Source organism: Chiloscyllium plagiosum, unplaced genomic scaffold, assembly GCF_037043375.1.
Source record: "Chiloscyllium plagiosum isolate Xiang-an unplaced genomic scaffold, Cpla_swu_hap1 HiC_scaffold_4, whole genome shotgun sequence".
Classification (NCBI taxonomy): Eukaryota; Metazoa; Chordata; class Chondrichthyes; order Orectolobiformes; family Hemiscylliidae; genus Chiloscyllium; species Chiloscyllium plagiosum.
In genome coordinates, this window is record NW_028270142.1 from 145,023,668 (window position 1) to 145,042,534 (window position 18,867).

The window sequence follows — 18,867 nt, forward strand, 5'->3', positions numbered from 1 at the left end:
TCATTCCATACACGTACCACCCTCTGCAAGAAAAAGTTGCCCCTTATGTCTCTTTTATATCTTTCCCCTCTCACCCTAAACCTATGCCCTCTAGTTCTGGACTCCCCAATCCCAGGGAAAAGACTTTGTGTATTTATCCTATCCATGCCCCTCAATTTTGTAAACCTCTATAAGGTCACCCCTCAGCCTCCAATGCTCCAGGGAAAACAGCCCCAGCCTGTTCAGCTTCTCCCTGTAGCTCAGATCCTCCAACCCTGGCAACATCCTTGTAAATCTTTTCTGAACCCTTTCATGTTTCACAACATCTTTCCGATAGGAAGGAGACCAGAATTGTACGCAATATTCCAACAGTGGCCTAACCAATGTCCTGTACAGCCACAACATGACCTCCCAACTCCTGTACTCAATATTCTGATCAATAAAGGACAGCATACCAAACGCCTTCTTCACTATCCTATCTACCTGTGACTCCACTTTCAAGGAGCTATGACCCTGCACTCCAAGGTCTCTTTGTTCAGCAACACTCCCCAGGACCTTAGCATTAAGTGTATCAGTCCTGCTAAGATTTGTTTTCCCAAAATACAGCACCTCACATTTATCTGAATTAAACTCCATCTGCCACTTCTCAGCCCAATGGCCCATCTGGTCCAGATCTTGTTGTAATCTGAAGTAACCCTCTTCGCTGTCCACTACACCTCCAATTTTGGTGTCATCTGCAAACTTACTAACTGTACCTCTTATGCTCGCATCCAAATCATGACAAAAAATGACAAAAAGTAGAGGGCCCAGCACTGATCCTTGTGGTACTCCACTGGTCACAGGCCTCCAGTCTGAAGAACAACCCCCCACCACCACCTTCTGTCTTCTACCTTTGAGCCAGTTCTGTATCCAAATGGCTAGTTCTCTCTGTATTCCATGAGATCTTGTTGGAGACATGGGCAGAAAAATGGCAGAGTTTAATCCAGACAAATGTGAGGTGATGCATTTTGGAAGATCATGCACAGGTAGAAATTATACAGTGAATGGCAGAACCCTTAGGAGTATTGATATGCAGAGGCATCTGGGTGTGCAGGCCCATAGATCACGGAATGTGATGGTGCAGGTAAATAAGGTAGTAAAAATGGCCTATGGCATGCCTGTCTTTGCTGGAAGGGACATTAAGTATAAGAATAGACAAGGAAAGGGCGGTGAGTGCCTGGAACGTGCTGCCAGAGGTGGTGGTGGAAGCGAATACAATAGCAGCATTCAAGAAGCTCCTGGATGAATACATGAATAGGAAGGGAATAGAGGCATATGGATCCTGTAAGACAGTTTTAGTATGGAAAGGCAAAATGTGGCAGCACAGGCTTGGAGGGCTGAATGGCCTGTTCCTGTGCTGTATTGTCCTTTACAACCTTCAATTTGCCTCACTGGAAGAGAGAGAGAGGGGTGGATTATCAACCATATCTTTACAGAGCAGCAGAACAGACTGAGGGACCAAATGGTCAGTGTCTGCTCCTACTTACTATATCATTTCAGTAATCCCATGGCACCATCCAGGACCACAAGAGGCCATTCTATTCCTCATCACAATGCCAATTCTTTGAAAGAACTATCCCATTTCTTTCCACTCTCCCTCCCTACACATTTTCTGCCTGATTATTCCAAAATTTCTTTTGTTAGATTTAGAGTTACAATCCTGCTTTGAGCCCTGGTCACATTTGAAGATTCTTTGGTGGTTAACACACAATGAGGGATGAGATACGAGTAAAAGCTTGCTTTAAAATGATGAGGGGTTTTAATATCTAGGAGAACTGGCTGGAGGGCTAGTTACCAGAGGACACAGATTGAAGGTAATCTGCAAATGTCTCAGAGCGGGGATATAGGAGAATTTGTAACTCAGGTCGTTAGGATCTGGAGCACGCTGTCTGGAAAGGTAATGAAAAATTCGATTCTAGCTTTCAGAAGCTAACGGATAAATACTTGAAGCGAAGATTTCACAGGTCCACAGGGAAAGAGTCAGGCAGTGGGGGCGAATTGTTTGCTGTTTCAAAGCACCAGCACAGAGGTGATGGGCTGACTGGCCTCTTTCTGTGCTGTATCATTCTGGGATTATAATGATATGATTGCAGTAGAGGCGGAACAGTGGGAGATGTTGCTTGGAGTGAAGAATTTTACCGTTGGGAAAACGCTGGAGAAGCTGGAGCTGTTTTCTCTGGAGCAGAGATGGCTGAAATTGATAAAATAATGATAGGCCCAGATACAATGGGTAAAAAGGTTCTGTTACTACTCCCCAGGAGATCAATGACCAGGGGATATACAGGAAAACATCAATTATTCAAACGAGATGGGCGGGCACTATTTGGTTCGGATAATTGAGGATTCAGTTAATTCATTCGATGCCTTTCGGCTGGGGCTCGGAGTTTTCTATTAAGTCTGCTCCCCTTTCAGGAGACTAGTAGCAGCACAGCGCATGCGAGCCCTCGCCCGCCCCACCCACGGCAGGTGGACTGGACACCAACAAGACTGCTGCTGCCTTTTGGGCAATGAGTCTCCAAATAGGGTGTGCGCGTACACAGACAGCCCTTTCTACTGCAACATTTTGACAGGTTCCACCTTTGCCCTGTAGAGGACAATGTTGGAGGGATTATTCGGGGGAGAAAGCGAGCTAGAGAGAGAGAGAGAGAGAGAGAGAGAGAGCGCGAGAGAGAGAGAGAGAGAGAGAGAGAGAGAGAGAGAGAGAGAGAGAGAGAGAGCGCGAGAGAGCGCGAGAGAGAGAGCGCGAGAGAGCGAGCTAGAGATTGCACATTCTCCCAATGTCTGCGTGGGTTTCCTCCCACAGTCCAAAAATGTGCAGGTTAGGTGAATTGGCCACGCTAAATTGCCTGTAGTGTTAGGTGAAGGGGTAAATGTAGGGGAATGGGTCTGGGTGGGTTACTCTTTGGAGGGTCGGTGTGGACTTGTTGGGCAGAAGGGCCGGTTTCCACACTGTAGGGAATCTAAAAAAATTTAGAGACGGTGCCTGCGCTCCCATCAGTCCAGGACTATTCTCGGCAGCACTTTCAATTCCTGTAAACAAAAGAAGCGATCAGTGTTGGACACACGTCTTTGATGTAATGTTTCTGTCAGGACCTCAAGATCTCCTTTGGATAATCTGATTTTCGGATAATTGACATTCGGATAATAGAGGTTCCTCCGTAGATTGAAAGCAATTGTTGGAAAGAGTAGTCGGGAGTTGGGAAGGTACTTTGTCCATCCAGGACAAACATATAAATAGAAAGCAGGAGACAACAGCTTCCCTTCACTTGGAGGTCACCACTGATGATGTTACCTGGCCAGGTAATGAAATGTCTGGATATCAAACCTATACAAACCTACACCCTAAACCTCAACCTGAGCTACAAACCTTCACAAACCTTGCAAGGTGCTTTCTTTTTGAATTCAAAAGGGTGATGAGAATCTGGAACCCAGTGCCTGAGGGAGGTCAGGATAGTAATCCTCATCACTTTGTAAAACCACTTCGTTGTCCACTTGAGACATAGTAACCTGCAAGACTAGAGGATGAGACTTGGGGAGTGAAATAAGGCTGGATGGTTCTTTCCTGAGCACAGACTCAATGAGCTGATTGAAAAGCCATACTTCCATTTATCGGGGAGGCAATGACCGAGTGGTATTGTTACTAGACTATTAACCCAGAGACCCAGGGTAATGCTCTGGGGACACCATCCTAGCAGTTAGAAATCTAGAATTGGGAGTCTAATGGCAACCATGAAACTGTTGTTGATTGTCAGAAAATCCATCTGGTTCACTAATGTGTTTCAGGGAAGGAAATCTGCTGACCTTACCCAGTCTGGCCCATATGTTTCTCTAGACCCACAGAAATGTGGTTGACTCTTAACTACCCTCTGTGGGCAATTAGGGATGGGCAATAAATGTTGGTCTGACCATCAGCGTCCAGATCCAGCAAATGAATTTTTAAAATGAATAGTACTTTTCACAACTTCACAGTTAATGAAGTTTTTATTAGTGTCATCACTGTTGTAACTTGGGAAACACTGCAATTGATTTTTTGAATATTTATATGTGGCGAGACCATGGCTGGCAAGACCAGCATTTGGGTCCCATCCCTAATTGCCCCTCATATTCAGTAGCTTCCTCAGCCGTATCAGAATCAATGCTGGACTAATGTTACATATCGGCCAGACTGGGTAAGGATGGCAGATTTCCCTCCCGATAGATCATTCGTGAACAATTGACAATTGTTTCATGGTCATCATCACCAAGACTAGATTTCAATTTCAGATTTTCTTTAGTAACCGAATTTAGATTTCACCAGACACCACGGCTGGGCTTTGAACCAGAAATACCCTGGATGAATGGTAAACTGCGAGAGGATTCCAGAAGGACATGGACAAGGTGGTGGAGTGGGTTTGTCGGTGGCAGACTACGTTCAATATGAAGAAGTGAGATGATGCGTTTTGATAGGAAGAACATTGAAAGACAATGTAAAATAGGTGGGGGTACAATTCTAAGAAGGGAGCGCAGGATCAGAGGGACCTGGATGTATATATGCACAGATCATTGAAAGTTGTAGGATGGGTGGAGAGAGCATTCAATAAAGCACAGTGTCCTCAGCTTTATTAATAAGTACAAGAGCAAGTGGATGATGTTGAACTTACACGGGGCACTTTTTAGACCTCAGTTGGAGCATTGTGTACAGTTCCAGATGCCAAATTATTGGAAAGATACGAATGTTTTGGAGAGAGCGCAGAAATGGTTTACATTAGCAGTTCCAGGGATGAGAAACTTCACTGATCAGGGTAAATTGAAGAAGCTGGCTTTGTTCTCCTTAGTGAGAAAGAAACAGAGAGAAGATCTGGTAGCGATGCTTTCAAAGTCATCAGCGGGCTGTATATTGTTGACAAGGAGAAACAGTTCTGGTTTGTCAAAAGGAACAAGGGATTTAATGAGATCAACAAAAAAAGCATTGAAGTGTGAAAACTTCTTTCACCCAGCGAGTAGTTAGGGTGTGGAATGTACAGGAGACAGGTTCAACTGAGACGTTCAAGAGGGGCATTGGATGTGTATTTGGATAGAAATGAAGTGCGGGAATATGGGGAAAAAGCAAGAGATTGACATCGGGTATGACACTCGTTTGAAGGGCCAGTAAAGGCACGATGAGCCGAACGGTCTCATTATGCACCATAAGAATTCCGAGATCTTTCTTTGTTCTTTCATGGGAGGTTGGCATTACCGGCAAGGGCCAGTATTTGTACTCCATCCCTAATTGCCCTGGAACTGAATGGCTCTCTGGGATATCTCAGAGGGCAGTTAACGGTCAATGACATTTCTTCTTATTTAGCAGCCTCTCGTGTCAAAGGCCTTCTGGAAATCCAAATAGATCACATCCACTGGCTCTCCTTGGTCTAACTTGTTCATTACCTCCTCAAAGAATCCTAATGGATTTGTCAGGCATGACTCCCCTTAACAAAGCCATGTTGACTCAGCCATATTTTGCCATGCACTTCCAAGTCTCCACAATCTTATTCTTAATAATGAACTCTAAAATCTTACCAAAGACTGGGATAAGACTAACCGACTTACAGATTCCTGTCTTCTACTTCCCTCCCTTCTTAAACAGGGGTGTTGCGTTAGCCATTTTCCAGTCCTCTGGGACCATTCCTGACCCAAACGATTCCTGGAAGATCACTACCAATGAATCTACAATCTCTTCTGCTTTCCCATTCTGCACTGCTTTTCAGACTGGAGACCTGTGAACAGTGGTGTGCCACAAGAAACGGTGCAAGGTCCAATGCTTTTTGTCATAGAACATAGAACAGTACAGCTCAGTACAGACCCTTCGGCCCACAATGTTGCGTCGAGCACTTACCTTAATCTAAGATCAACCTAACCTACGCACCCCTCACCTTACTGCTGTCCATGTGCTTGTCCAGCAGTCGCTTAAATGTGCCTAATGTCTCTCTGACTGTACTACCTCTCTGAGTCATTTTATATAATGATCTGGATGTGAACATAGCAGGTATGGTCAGTAAGTTTGCAGATGACACCAAAATTGGAGGTGTGGAGCTGAAGAAGGTTATCTCAGTGTACAATGGAATCTTGATCAGATGGGCCAATGGGCCGAAGAGTGGCAGATGCAGTTTAATTTCAATAAATGTGAAGTGCTGCATTTTGGAGAAGTAAATCAGGGCAGAACTTGTACACTTAAGGTCCTGGGACTGCTGCTGAGGAGTGTAACAAAGAGACCTTGGAGTGCACGTTCATAGGATCGTGAAGGTGGCATTTAGTATGCTCTCATTTATTGGTCAGAGCATTGAGTACAGGAGTTGGGAGGTCATGTTGTGGCTGTAGAGGACATCGATTAGGCCACTGTTGGAATACTGTATTCAATCCTGGTCTCTCTGCTATAGGAAGGATGTTGTGAAACTTGAAAGGGTTCAGAAAAGATTTATAAGAATGTTGCCAGGTTGGAGGGTTGGAGGGTTTGAGCTACAGGGAGAGGCTGAATAGGCTGGGGCTGTTTTCCCTGGAGCATCGGAGGCTGAGAGGTAAACTTATACAGGTTTATAAAATCATGAGGGGGCATGGATAGGGTAGATGGCCAAGGTCTTTTCCCAGGGTTTGGGGAGTCCAAAGTTGGACAACACAGTTTTAAGGCGAGAGGGACAGATTTCAAAGGGACCTAAGGGCAACTTTTTACACAGAGGGTGGTGCGTGTATGGAATGAGCTGCTAGAGGAAGTGGTGGAGGCTGGTACAATTGCAACATTTAAAAGGCACCTGGATGGGTATATGAATAGGAAGGATTTGGAGGGATATGGGCCGGGTGCTGGCAAATGGGAGTAAGATTGGGTTGGGATATCTGGTCAGTTTGGACAGAAGGGACTGTTTCTGTGATGTATATATCTGTGACTCTACCTCTTCAGCCCATCTGGTCCTGGTGATTTATCCACCATCAGACCTTTCAAGCTTCCCCAGCACCTGCTCCTTAGTGACTGGCCACTACACTCACCTCTGCCTCCTGACTCTCTTGAAGTTATGGTATGCTGCTGGTGTCTTCCACAATGAAAACTGATGCAAAGTACCTGTTCAATTTCTCCACCATTTCTTTGATCCCCATTAGTACTTCTCTAGCCTCATTTTCCAGCAGTACAATGTCCACTCTTCAGATATCTAAAAAAAACTCTGACTAGCTTACTCATATTTCACCCTCTCCTCATTATTGCTTGTTTAGGTATCCTCTGCTGGCTTCTAAAGTTTTCCCAATCCTCTGGTTTCTCATTAATCTTCACCATATGGTATGCTTTTGCTTTTATCGGAGAAAGTGAGGACTGCAGATCAGACTTGAGTGTGTGGCGCTGGAAAAGCACAGCAGATCAGGCAGCATCCGAGGAACAGGGGATAGACCCTTCATCAGGAATGAGGCTTGTGGACCGGGGAGGTGGGGGGTGGGGGAGCTAAAAGATAAATGGGGGGATGGGAGGACGGTGGGGCTGGGGGAAAAAGTAGCTGAGAATGCAATAGACAGATGAAGGTGGGGGAGAAAGTGATAAGTCATAGAGGAGAGTGGAGTGGATAGATGGGAAAGACAATGGACAGGTCAAGAGGGCGGCCAAGTTGGAGGCTTGGGACTCGGATAATGTGGGGGAAGGGGAATTGAGGAAACTGTAAACTGCATATTAATCCCATTTGGTTGCAGGGTCCTGAGACGTTTTTTCTCCAGACATTGGGTGGTTAGGGTGTGGCGATGCAGGAGGCCCAGGACCTGCATGTCCTTGGCAGAACGGGAGGGGGTGTTGAAGTGTTTAGCCACGGGGCTCTGGGATTGGTTGGTGCAGATGTCCCAGTGATGTTCTCTGAAACAATCTGCAAGTAGGCATCTCGTCTCCCCGATGTAGAGGAGACCACACCCGCTGCAATGGATACAGTAGATGACATTGGTGACGGTGCAGGTAAATTTCTGTCAGATGTGGAAGGATCCTTTGAGGTCTTGCACAGAGGTGAGGTGGGGGGAAGTGTGGATTCAGGTTTTGCACTTCCTGTGTTGGCAGGGAAAGGTGCCAGGAGTGGGGTATGGGCTGGTGGGGGGGCATGGACCTAACAAGAGAGTCGTGGAGGGAATGGTCTCTCCAGAACGCTGATGGGATGGGGAGGGAAATATATCCCTAATGGGTGGGGTCAGTTTGTAGGTTGCAGAAACGGCAAAGGATGATGTGATGTATACGGAGGTTGGTGGGGTGGAAGGCGAGGACCAGGGGGTTCTGTCCTTGTTGCATTGGGAGGGGTGGGTTTCAATGGGCAGCAATGTGGGAAGTGGAGGAGATGCGCTGGAGGCTGGACACCAACTTGCGGATGGTTTCAGAGAACATCTCTGGGACACCCACACCAACCAACCCCACTGCCCGTGGCCGAACACTTCAACTTCTCCTCCCACTCTGCAAAAAACACGCAGGTCCTGGACTTCCTCCATCACTAAATCTGAACCACCTGACACCTGGATGAAGAATGTTTCATCTTCCGCCCTGGGACCCTCCAACCACACAGGATCAATGTGGATTTCACCAGTTTCTTCATTTCCCCTCCCCCCACATTATCCCAGTCCCAACTCAGCACCGCCCTCTTGATCTATCCATCGTCTCTCCCATCTATCCGCTTCACCCTCTTCTCCGACCTATCACGTTCTCCCCCACCTTTACCTACCTCTTGCATTCTCAGCTACCTTCCCCCGCCAGCCTCACCTCCCCCCCCCTCCCATTTATCTCTCAGCCCCCCGACACACAAGCCTCATTCCTGATGAAGGGTTTATGCCCGAAACGTCAATTCTCCTGCTCCTTGGATGCTGCCTGACCTGCTGTGCTTTTCCAGTACCACACCCACGACCTTCGCTTTTATGCTGTCCCTGACTTCCCTTGTTGCCTCATCCTCTCCCTAGTTTGATGCTGTGATAGCTTTAAGAGGTGTATTTTGTCCTTTTATTTTTAAATGAAGAAAGATTGAGAGAGAGGCGATGAGCAGTCTACTCAGAGGCCTGGTTTGCTGCTCACTTCTCTGAAGGGCCCTCATAGTTTGCTCAATTAAAAGATGTTATATAAATGTAAATTTTCATCGCTGATGGAGTTGTATCATAGTCCTGCTCACTTAGTAAGAATAAGGATTTCTTTGTAGCTTACCTTCTGAGCTTTCAGGAATATCCACATCCACTGCTAATTGCTGAGAGGGCGGCTGACACCCAAGAAAATAATCATCTTGATCATTCACTTCAGCCTCTTCTGTTGTTTTCCGTGTTTCTGGAACTGTCAGAAACAATGTAGTAAAGTCTACACTTTAAAAAAAATATTGTTCCACTTTCTTCCAGATGAAGAACAGAAATTTAAACACAAAATCCAAGTCATTATTCCTTTCCTTTCAAACATCTTAGTTCAAATATCCACACTCTCCTTCACCACCAGACAATATTCCAAAGCAGTAATCTCAAAACCCGGATTTTTTGGAAAGGATCCTGCGTACTGCCTACAAAGTGAATGAATTCCCAGAGAACGAGAATTCAGCCTGCTGCAGTCCCTGCATCTGAGTTCCTAAGGTAAGTCATTCTGTCAGATCAGAAACTGCAAGAACATTCATTACTCATTGACCGACTGATAGAACCACAAAGTGGTGACAAAACTCAACAGATCTAGCAGCATCTATGGAGAGAGAAACAGAGTTAATGTTTCAAGTCTAGCATAACCCTCCTTCAGGTCTGGTGTGGCAGAGGCAAGTTCAGTTGAGGCTTTTAAAAGGGAATTGAATAACCTCCAGGAGGTTACGTCACAGAGCTATGGGAAAGGGTCAGGGAGTGGGACACACTTGGGAAAAGCTGGCAGGGACACAATGGGCCAAATGGCCTCCTTTTCACCTGCAAGCATTCCATGATTTTCAAATCACTTTCTGCACGCTGAATTCCTTAGTGAGTGAGTGATTGAGCAAGTCAGTGTATACTTGCATGCTCACAAACACATACGTGTATCATTTATATCATTATCACATTTATACAAGCCATAATTTTTAACAAATTCTTTCAAGGGATGTGTGTTGCTGACAAGACCAGCATTTGTTGCCCATCCCTGTATGCCCCTTGAATTCACTGGCTCACTTAGCCATTGCAGAGGTAGTTGAGAGGTGACTGAGGTGTATATAATTATAGTGGTGGTGGTAGTAGTTATGTTGGTGAAGACTAGATGGGTGAAAGGGTATTTCTTGCACTGTATGCATCTATGAGAATCGACCACATTACTATGGGTTTAGAGTCACATGTAGGTCAGACCACATAAGGACATGATTGAGATGTATAAGATTGAGGGGAATGGACAGGGTGAATAGAGAGCAGATGTTCCCTTGGTTGAGGGGTCAGTCACGAGAGGGCACTGTTTTAGGGTAAGGGGCAGGAGATTCAGAGGGAATTTGAGAAACATCTTTTTCACTCAGCAGGTGGTGGGAATCTGGAATGCACTGCTTGGGAAGGTAGTAGAGGCTGGAAACCTTACAACCTTTAAAAAAAAAGTGAATGAGCACGTCAAATATCATAACATTGATGGATGTGGACAAATGCTGGAACTGGGATTAGTGCACTTCTGGTGGCAGTTATGGTGCACACTTGACGGGCTGAAGGGTCTTTTCTGTCCTGTATGAATCTATGATAGACAGACAAACAGAACATTACAGTTCTCAATGTTGCGCCAATCTGAAGTCCATCCAACCTACACTATCCCATTCTCGTCCATATGCCTATCCAATATTAAATGCCTCTAAAGTTGCTGTGGGTCTGAAGTCACATGTAGGTCAGACTAGATAAGGATGGCAGATTTCCTTCCCTGAAGGATATCAGTGAACCAGCTGGATTTTTACTATAATCTACAGTGCCTTCATGGTCACCATCACCAATTTATTAACTAAATTTAAATTCCACCTTTGGCTGTGGTGGGATTTGAACCCATGCCTGCAGGCAGTAGCCCAAGCATCTGGATAACTAGCCCAGTGACAATACCACTGTGCACTATCTTCCCAATACCTATAATATTCGAGATATATGCACACATTGGGATATATAAATTCTACATGGTCTAATCTGCAAGAGATGAAAGTGGATCAATTCCTATAAATTCTAGAATGTTTACCTTGATTCCTGACTTGTTTATACTATTATGACCCCCACTCATTGGATGGTCATAACTGACACTATTTGTAAAAGGAGAGATTTGGTTCAAAGCACTTTCCAGTAAGCAGTATACAACACAGATGGTTCACTTTGGAGCTGCTAAAGTGTGTACGCAGGTGCAGAAATAGAATATCAGTAATAACTCACAACAGGATTTGGCGACTACCTGCATCAGCTGATTGGGATTTGAGGAGAAGGAAGTCTCGAATCTTTCCCACCCAGAGGAACAGTATGCATTCTCCCAAGTTCTGCCTGAAATACATTAATCAAATCAAAACGTTCAGTCACGACTTCAACTGTTTGACAACATCAAACTGAAAGTTTATTGCAGAACCATCGAACAATACAGCACAGGAGACCGTTTGGTTCATCAGCATTTGTGATTTTATTTTTTTTTAGCAACTTGGAATGGTGGTGCCTGAATGTTTCTGTAACCTACCACTATCACAGTGGGGGGACTTATGAACTCACACTTAGAGAGCATTAATTAGTAAGAAGAAACTAGTCTCTTTGATGAGGGGCTACGAATACAACTTTGTGATTTCAGAAATGAGTAAGTACTTAAAGGGCATTTGCTGGCAAAAAAAAGACATTTTAACAAAGCTGTTGATCAGGACAATTCACAAGAATACAAATGTAAGTTTATACTACATGAGAGAAGATTACTGATCAGTGGACTCTAATTTGTACAGGTGATGCTACAGGAAATGTACTAGCTAGTAATGATTGACAATTAACCACCAGGTTTTGTTTAAATCTCAAATATCAAAACTGTAAGTATAACAAACTTTTACCTATCCACCTCCATAACCAGCGCTCCTCAAACATTCCAGAAGATTCCCCCGGCCTCTGGAACTGCTCGGACACCATTAGCCATGCGGCTGGTGCAGCCACCATCCCCACACTGATTGATGACGTCATTTCCGCCCCCATCACGGGCGCTTCCACAGCCACTTCGGCCCCTCACAATTCCTTATGCACCACACGTGACATCACTTCCACCCCTCACATCATCACGGATGTAACACGCTCAGTGACTTCCGCCCCCCCATACTGCCGTGTTTGTCACCACTTCCACCTCCACTCATCTGCATTCTGCTGACATGCCCCCCCACAGATCCCACTGTCACCATCCCCGCACCCGCAGAACCCTGAGGGGAACACCACCCCTGCTCATGCCTCCACCCCCATTCCCCCCACCATCACACCCACTCCAGTTACAGGCTCCGCCCCCACTCCCAGCTCCACACCCACACCAGATCCCAGCTCCCAGCCCTGCCGAGTTTTCACCATCCCCCCAGACCTCCCCCTCACTGAGGACGAACGATCAGTCCTCAGCAAAGGACTCACCTTCATCCCCCTCCGTCCACGCATCAATGAATTTAATACACGCCGTGACATCGAACACTTCTTCCGCCGCCTCCGCCTCCGAGCTTACTTTCACAATCAGGACTCCCGCCCACCTTCCGAGGACCCCTTTGCCCACCTCCAGCACACTCCATCCACCTGGACACCCCGCGCTGGCCTATTACCCACCCTCGACCTCTTCATTTCCAACTGCCGCCGGGACATTAACTGCCTCAACCTGACTACCCCCCTCCCCCACTCCAACCTCTCATCCTCACAACGCGCAGCCCTCCAATCTCTCTGCTCCAATCCTGACCTCACCATCATGCCAGCGGATAAAGGGGGCGCAGTGGTAGTCTGGCGCACTGACCTCTACACCGCTGAAGCCAGACGCCAACTTGAGGACACCTCCTCCTATCACCCCCTCCACCATGACCCCATCACCAAACCATCATCTCCCAGACCATACAGAACCTCATCACATCAGGAGATCTCCCACCCACAGCTTCCAACCTCATAGTCCGGGAACCCCGCACTGCCCGGTTCTACCTCCTTCCCAAGATCCACAAGCCTGACCACCCTGGCCGACCCATTGTCTCAGCATGCTCCTGCCCCACTGAACTCATCTCTACCTACCTCGACACTGTCCTATTCCCCCCAGTCCAGAACTCCCAACATACGTTCAGGACACCATCCACGCCCTCCACCTCCTCCAAGACTTCCGTTTCCCCGGCCCCCAACGCCTCATCTTCACCGAGAATATCCAATCCCTCTACACCTCCATCCACCATGACCAGGGCCTCCAAACCCTCCATTTCTTCCTCTCCCGACGTCCCCAACAGTACCCTTCCACCGACACTCTCATTCGTTTGGCCGAACTAGTCCTCACCCTTAACAATTTCTCCTTCGAATCCTCCCGCTTCCTCCAGACCAAAGGGGTAGCCATGGGCACACATATGGGCCCCAGCTATGCCTGTCCCTTTGATGGCTACGTAGAACAGTCCATCTTCCGTATTTACACCGGCACCACTCCCCACCTCTTCCTCCGCTACATTGATGACTGCATTGGCGCCACCTCGTGCTCCCGCGAGGAGGTTGAGCAATTCATCAACTTCACCAACACATTCCACCCTGACCTTAAATTTACCTGGACATCCCTGACACTTCCCTCCCCTTCCTGGACCTCTCCATCTCCATTAATGATGGCCGACGTTTTTTTTTACAGACCCACCGACTCCCACAGCTACCTGGATTACACCTCTTCCCACCCTACCTCCTGCAAAAATGCCATCCCGTATTCCCAATTCCTCTGCCTCCGCCGTATCTGCTCCCAGGAGGACCAGTTCCACCACAGAACACACCAGATGGCCTCCTTCTTTAGAGACCGCAATTTCCCTTCCCACGTGGTTAAGGATGCCCTCCAACGCAAGTCGTCCACATCCCGCACCTTCACCTTCAGACCCCACCCCTCCAACCGTAACAAGGACAGAACCATCCTGCTGCTCACCTTCCACCCTACCAACCTTCGCATAAACCAAATCATCCGCCGACATTTCCGCCACCTCCAAACATATCCCTGGTGGTGGGGTCTATTTCCCTCCCCACCCCTTTCCGCCTTCCGCTTTCCGCAAAGACTGTTCCCTCCGTGACTACCTGGTCAGGTCCAAGCCCCCCTACAACCCACCCTCCCATCCTAGCACTTTCCCCTGCAGGAAATGCAAAACCTACGCCCACACCTCCTCCCTCACCTCCATCCAAGGCCCTAAAGGAGCCTTCCACATCCATCAAAGTTTTACCTGCACATCCACCAATATCACTTAGTTTATCCATTACTCCCGATGCAGTCTCCTCTACATTGGGGAGACTGGACACCTCCTAGCAGAGCACTTTAGGGAACACCTCTGGGAAACCCGCACCAATCAACCACACCGCCCTGTGGCCCAACATTTCAACTCCCCATCCCACTCTGCCGAGGACATGGAGGTCCTGGGCCTCCTTCACCGCCGCTCCCTCACCACCAGACGCCTGGAGGAAGAACACCTCATTTTCCACCTCGGAACACTTCAACCCCAGGGCATCAATGTGGACTTCACCAGTTTCCTCATTTCCCCTTCCCCCACCTCACCCCAGTTCCAACCTTCCAGCTCAGCACTGTCCCCTTGACTTGTCCTACCTGCCTATCTTCTTTTCCACCTATCCACTCCACCCTCCCCCCCAACCTATCACCTTCATCCCACCCCCATCCACCCATTGTATTCTTTGCTACCTTCCCCCACCTTCCTCTCTGACCTATCACCTTCATCCCCTCCCCCACTCACCTATTGTACTCTATGCTACTTTCTCCCCACCCCCACCCTCCTCTCACTTATCTCTCCACCCTTCAGGCTCTCTGCCTGTATTCCTGATGAAGGGCTCCTCGGATGCTGCCTGAACTGCTGTGCTTTTCCAGCACCGCTAATCCAGAATCTGGTTTCCAGCATCTGCAGTCCTTGTTTTTGCCTAAATGTTAAACCAGGCAGGTTGACTCTGATTGATCAAGGTACATCCTTGAGAAATTAACCAGCAAATGACTGTCACCTGTTTTGTGGAATTGAAATAGGCTCAGGGTGTGCACCTTTTCTGTCGGTCGGTAAAAAGAAAGGGTCCCGTGTATTGAAAAACGTAGCTTCTAGTTCACACAAGCATGTCACACTGCAAGTCGGATTAATGGCCCGAACTTTGTTGTCAGCGTAATTCTTCATACAGTCAGGATTATCCAGCAAAGGCTATCAAACTGCAAAATGGCAGTGAATTGGACACTACATTGCGGGGGCAGTTTTGCAAACATGAGCTGGCTGGCTTTGCTTGCTGCGAACAGCCAAAGGGATACTGTTTGAAACAATCCTCCAGCCTTTGGGACATGCATCCCTGTGGCACAGAAATACACAGACCATGTTTGGGTATTAGGCAGAATGCCCTTCTGGCTTGATGGCAGCACCATCAGTGGCAAACCTCACAGCTACTGTCACATGCCGCTCAGAACTTTTAGAAACCTTTCCTATCTAGGGTAGTGTGAGGTAGACTTCAGGATCTAAGGTGATAGATTAAGCCCATTCATGGGTGCACTTGTCAAACAATTAGAACTGGGCAAAAGCGAGGACTGCAGATGCTGGAGATTAGAGTGGTTGCTGGAAAAGCACAGCAGGTCAGGCAGCGTCCTCCTGCTCCTCGGATGCTGCCTGACCTGCTGTGCTTTTCCAGCACCACTCTAATCTTGAAACAAATAGCACTGTCCTTTCAGACTGTGCCAAATGGTGATCTTCTCTTTAAATTGATATTCTTGCAAATTGTCCTGATGAGTGCAAGACAAAAAATGTCTTCTTTCAGAAACGCTCATGCTTTACACCAATAATTAACTATTTGTATCCTTCAAGGATTTAAAATATTATGACAATTCTATAGTGGCATCTGCAATAGACACTTAGAAATTTATTAAATTTCCCTCATCATGACTCTTGAGGTCTGCCCATGTGGGTACTGGGTGAGTTTGCATTGAGGCCGTAAGGGCAAAGAGTGATGGCTGGGATGAATGGGCTTAGTACTGTTTTAATATAGGGACAATAATGGGCATGGGGGTGATGAGGGTTCATTGAGGGGAAATTAAGTGGGCTGCTTTGGAGGCTGGAAGGGATCATTGGGGTGTGTAGAGGCATATTGTTTGGCATGGTTTGACATGGATGCGATATGGGGGGGGGGGGGTCAAGAAGCGAGTGGAGAGATAGTATGAGCGATTGTAACTGGGATACAGCCACCATGATACTGTGGAATGGTCCTTTAAGGAGCCTAGCAACACCCACACACCACACCAACCCCCCCACTATTTCTAAGGCTACGTCTGAAACCATCCCCCTCAGGGTGGGGGGCCTGAATTCAGCCACCCCACCACCCACCTCCAGGATAAAGATTTAAACATTTAGTACACATTCGAGTCGGGTGTGGGAGTTGGGAATTTTCCAAACCCAGATCATTCACCTCCTAGCCCCTTTCCTCCCCCCGCAATCCCAACTGGGCAATCTGAAACATGGCGGCAAAGTGAGGGGCACTGTTTTCAGGCAAAATTACTTCTAACAGGGCGTAGTAAATCTTTGGAATTCTCTCCCTCAGAGTCTTGTCAATGTGCCAATGCTGAGTTTATTCAAGGGAAACGGATAGGTCTTTGATCTCAGGGTACGAGGGGATTTGGATAATAGAGGAGAATTGAGGAGAATTGGGGAGGGAGTGGTGTGGTGGAAATGTCTTTGGACCAGTAATCCCAGAGACAAAGACTAATGTTTTCAAGACATGGGTTCCAATCCCTCCATGGCAGAAGGTGAAATATGAATTACTTTTTGTTTGGAAGGCTATTTTAATAGTGACAATTGTTGTAAACCTCTTTAAGGAAGGAAATCTGCTGTCCTTATCTAGTATGGCCTACATGTGATGCCAGACCCATAGCAATGAGGTTGACTCTTAAATGATGGAAGCAACCCACTCATTTCAAAGATCTTGCCAGTGACATCCACATCTTATGAAAGAATAATCAACTTACAGATAGGTTTCCTCCAAGCTGTTTGAAAGAGCTGTACATTCTTGTCCTCTCAGCCATGATGCACTAAAATCAAACCAAAAAAAAAAATCAAACAAAATGTTTAATGCCCTTAAAGGAAACACAATTGTTTATCTGGTTCAATATAACAAAGGTGTTAAAATTAATACTACTTGCTTTCTAAGCACAGCCAGCAATTAGAAAGACAAATGGTCTGTTTTGAGCTTAAATTTCCACCCCCAGTATCTCAACCAATCAGAAAAGCTCTGCCTGCTGGAGCATCAGAGTCAAGATTAGTGCTAGAAAAGCACAGCAGGTCAGGCAGCATCCGAGGAGCAGGAAAATCGACGTTTCGGGCAAAAACCTTCCACAAGCTTGTGACATGATGAAGGGCTTTTGCCCGAAACGTCGATTCTCCTGCTCCTCGGATGCTGCCTACCCTGCTGTGCTTTTCCAGCATCACTCTGAATCTAGAATCTGATGCTCTAGCATCCGCAGTCCTCACTTAGTGCCTTGCTGGAGCATCAGTCATATCCTCACACCATTTATTCTGAAAGTTGGCTGAAGATCTAGTCAAATTCTTCTAGTAACTGTCTGATCCTCAAACTGCTCTATAACATCATTTTTTTTTCTCCGAAAACAGAATGTGTTTTATTTTTCTGGTGAATAGATTGCAGTTCAATGTTTAATTTGGTTCTTGGAATCAAATAATCACTCCAGTGTGGAAATAGGCCATTTGGTTCTATTCGTCTACACTGACCCTCCGAAGAGCATCCCATCCAGATCCACCACCCCTATCCTCGTTACCCTGCATTCCCCATAGCTAACCCACCTAGCCTCCACAGCTCTGGACAGTATGGATAACTCAGCATAGCCAATCCACCCGAACCTGCACAAGTTTGGACTGTGGGAGGAAACCAGAGCATCCAGAGGAAACCTAGACACACACAAGTAAAGGCAGACAGTCATAAACGCAGGCAAGGTGGGCCCCAGGAAACAAGCAATTATCACAAGACATGTGACCACCAAGAAATTCCTTTTTGAGAAAACAATTCCATCATTGACATGTTTAAAGAAAAACAAAAACACAATTCTGGTTATTCACAATCCTCCAAACACGTGTCCATAAAATTAATACGTGCAAAAGCCTTCATAACACTAGCTATCATCAGTGTTTCTGCTCAATTCCAAAGAATGGTTGGATGGTCATTTTCCTGGAGACTTAACAGCTTCCTCTCTAACCCAGTAAACCCAATTCTACCCACCACCTCCAGTAGCGGCAGTGAGAAGGGCAACCTCTGCAAATGCAGTCACCAAACTCAATCTTTTTGGTTCCAGGTACTGTGGTGTTCCAGTAATTTCGTTGCTCACCTGGAACTATGTCTGCACATATCTTAATTCCTGTCAAGTGCCCATTAATGTCTTCAGCAGAGGATGAAAATGATTGCAAACATTCAACAACTTGGGTTAAAGATGGGATTATAAACACTGAAAGAAAGAGACATGTTGCCAAAGCCAACAGACCATCTGTCATTAGATGTGAGTCTGCAATTGGACAGCAATTGTTGAAGATTCCAGAATGCCAGATAGCTCCACTAACACTAAATCTTTGATAATCAGTCAGGCTGATATAGTGGCTTGTGCATACTTGCTAAAGGCAACTTGCATTCTTACACAGGGACCGGTTCACTGCAAACAAAAGGCAACTTCAGAAGTTAATGATTCCCTGCTGCTTTTTCCATGACAATGCCTCAGCCAGTCAG

At 46.6% G+C, this 18,867-nt stretch overlaps 1 protein-coding gene across 3 annotated transcripts in view; it reads right to left on the reverse strand.

The window, feature by feature from the left end:
• impact (impact RWD domain protein) overlaps positions 1-18,867 on the reverse strand; it is a 46,844-nt gene that overhangs the window by 19,945 nt on the left and 8,032 nt on the right. For all 3 annotated transcript variants that reach the window (XM_087986745.1, XM_087986746.1, XM_087986744.1), the window contains exons 4-6: positions 17,108-17,170; positions 11,360-11,445; positions 9,170-9,292 (exon numbers count right to left, since the gene is read on the reverse strand). In XM_087986745.1, coding sequence (XP_087842871.1) covers positions 9,170-9,292; positions 11,360-11,445; positions 17,108-17,170 — 272 coding nt within the window. The remainder of the gene's footprint in view (positions 1-9,169; positions 9,293-11,359; positions 11,446-17,107; positions 17,171-18,867) is intronic.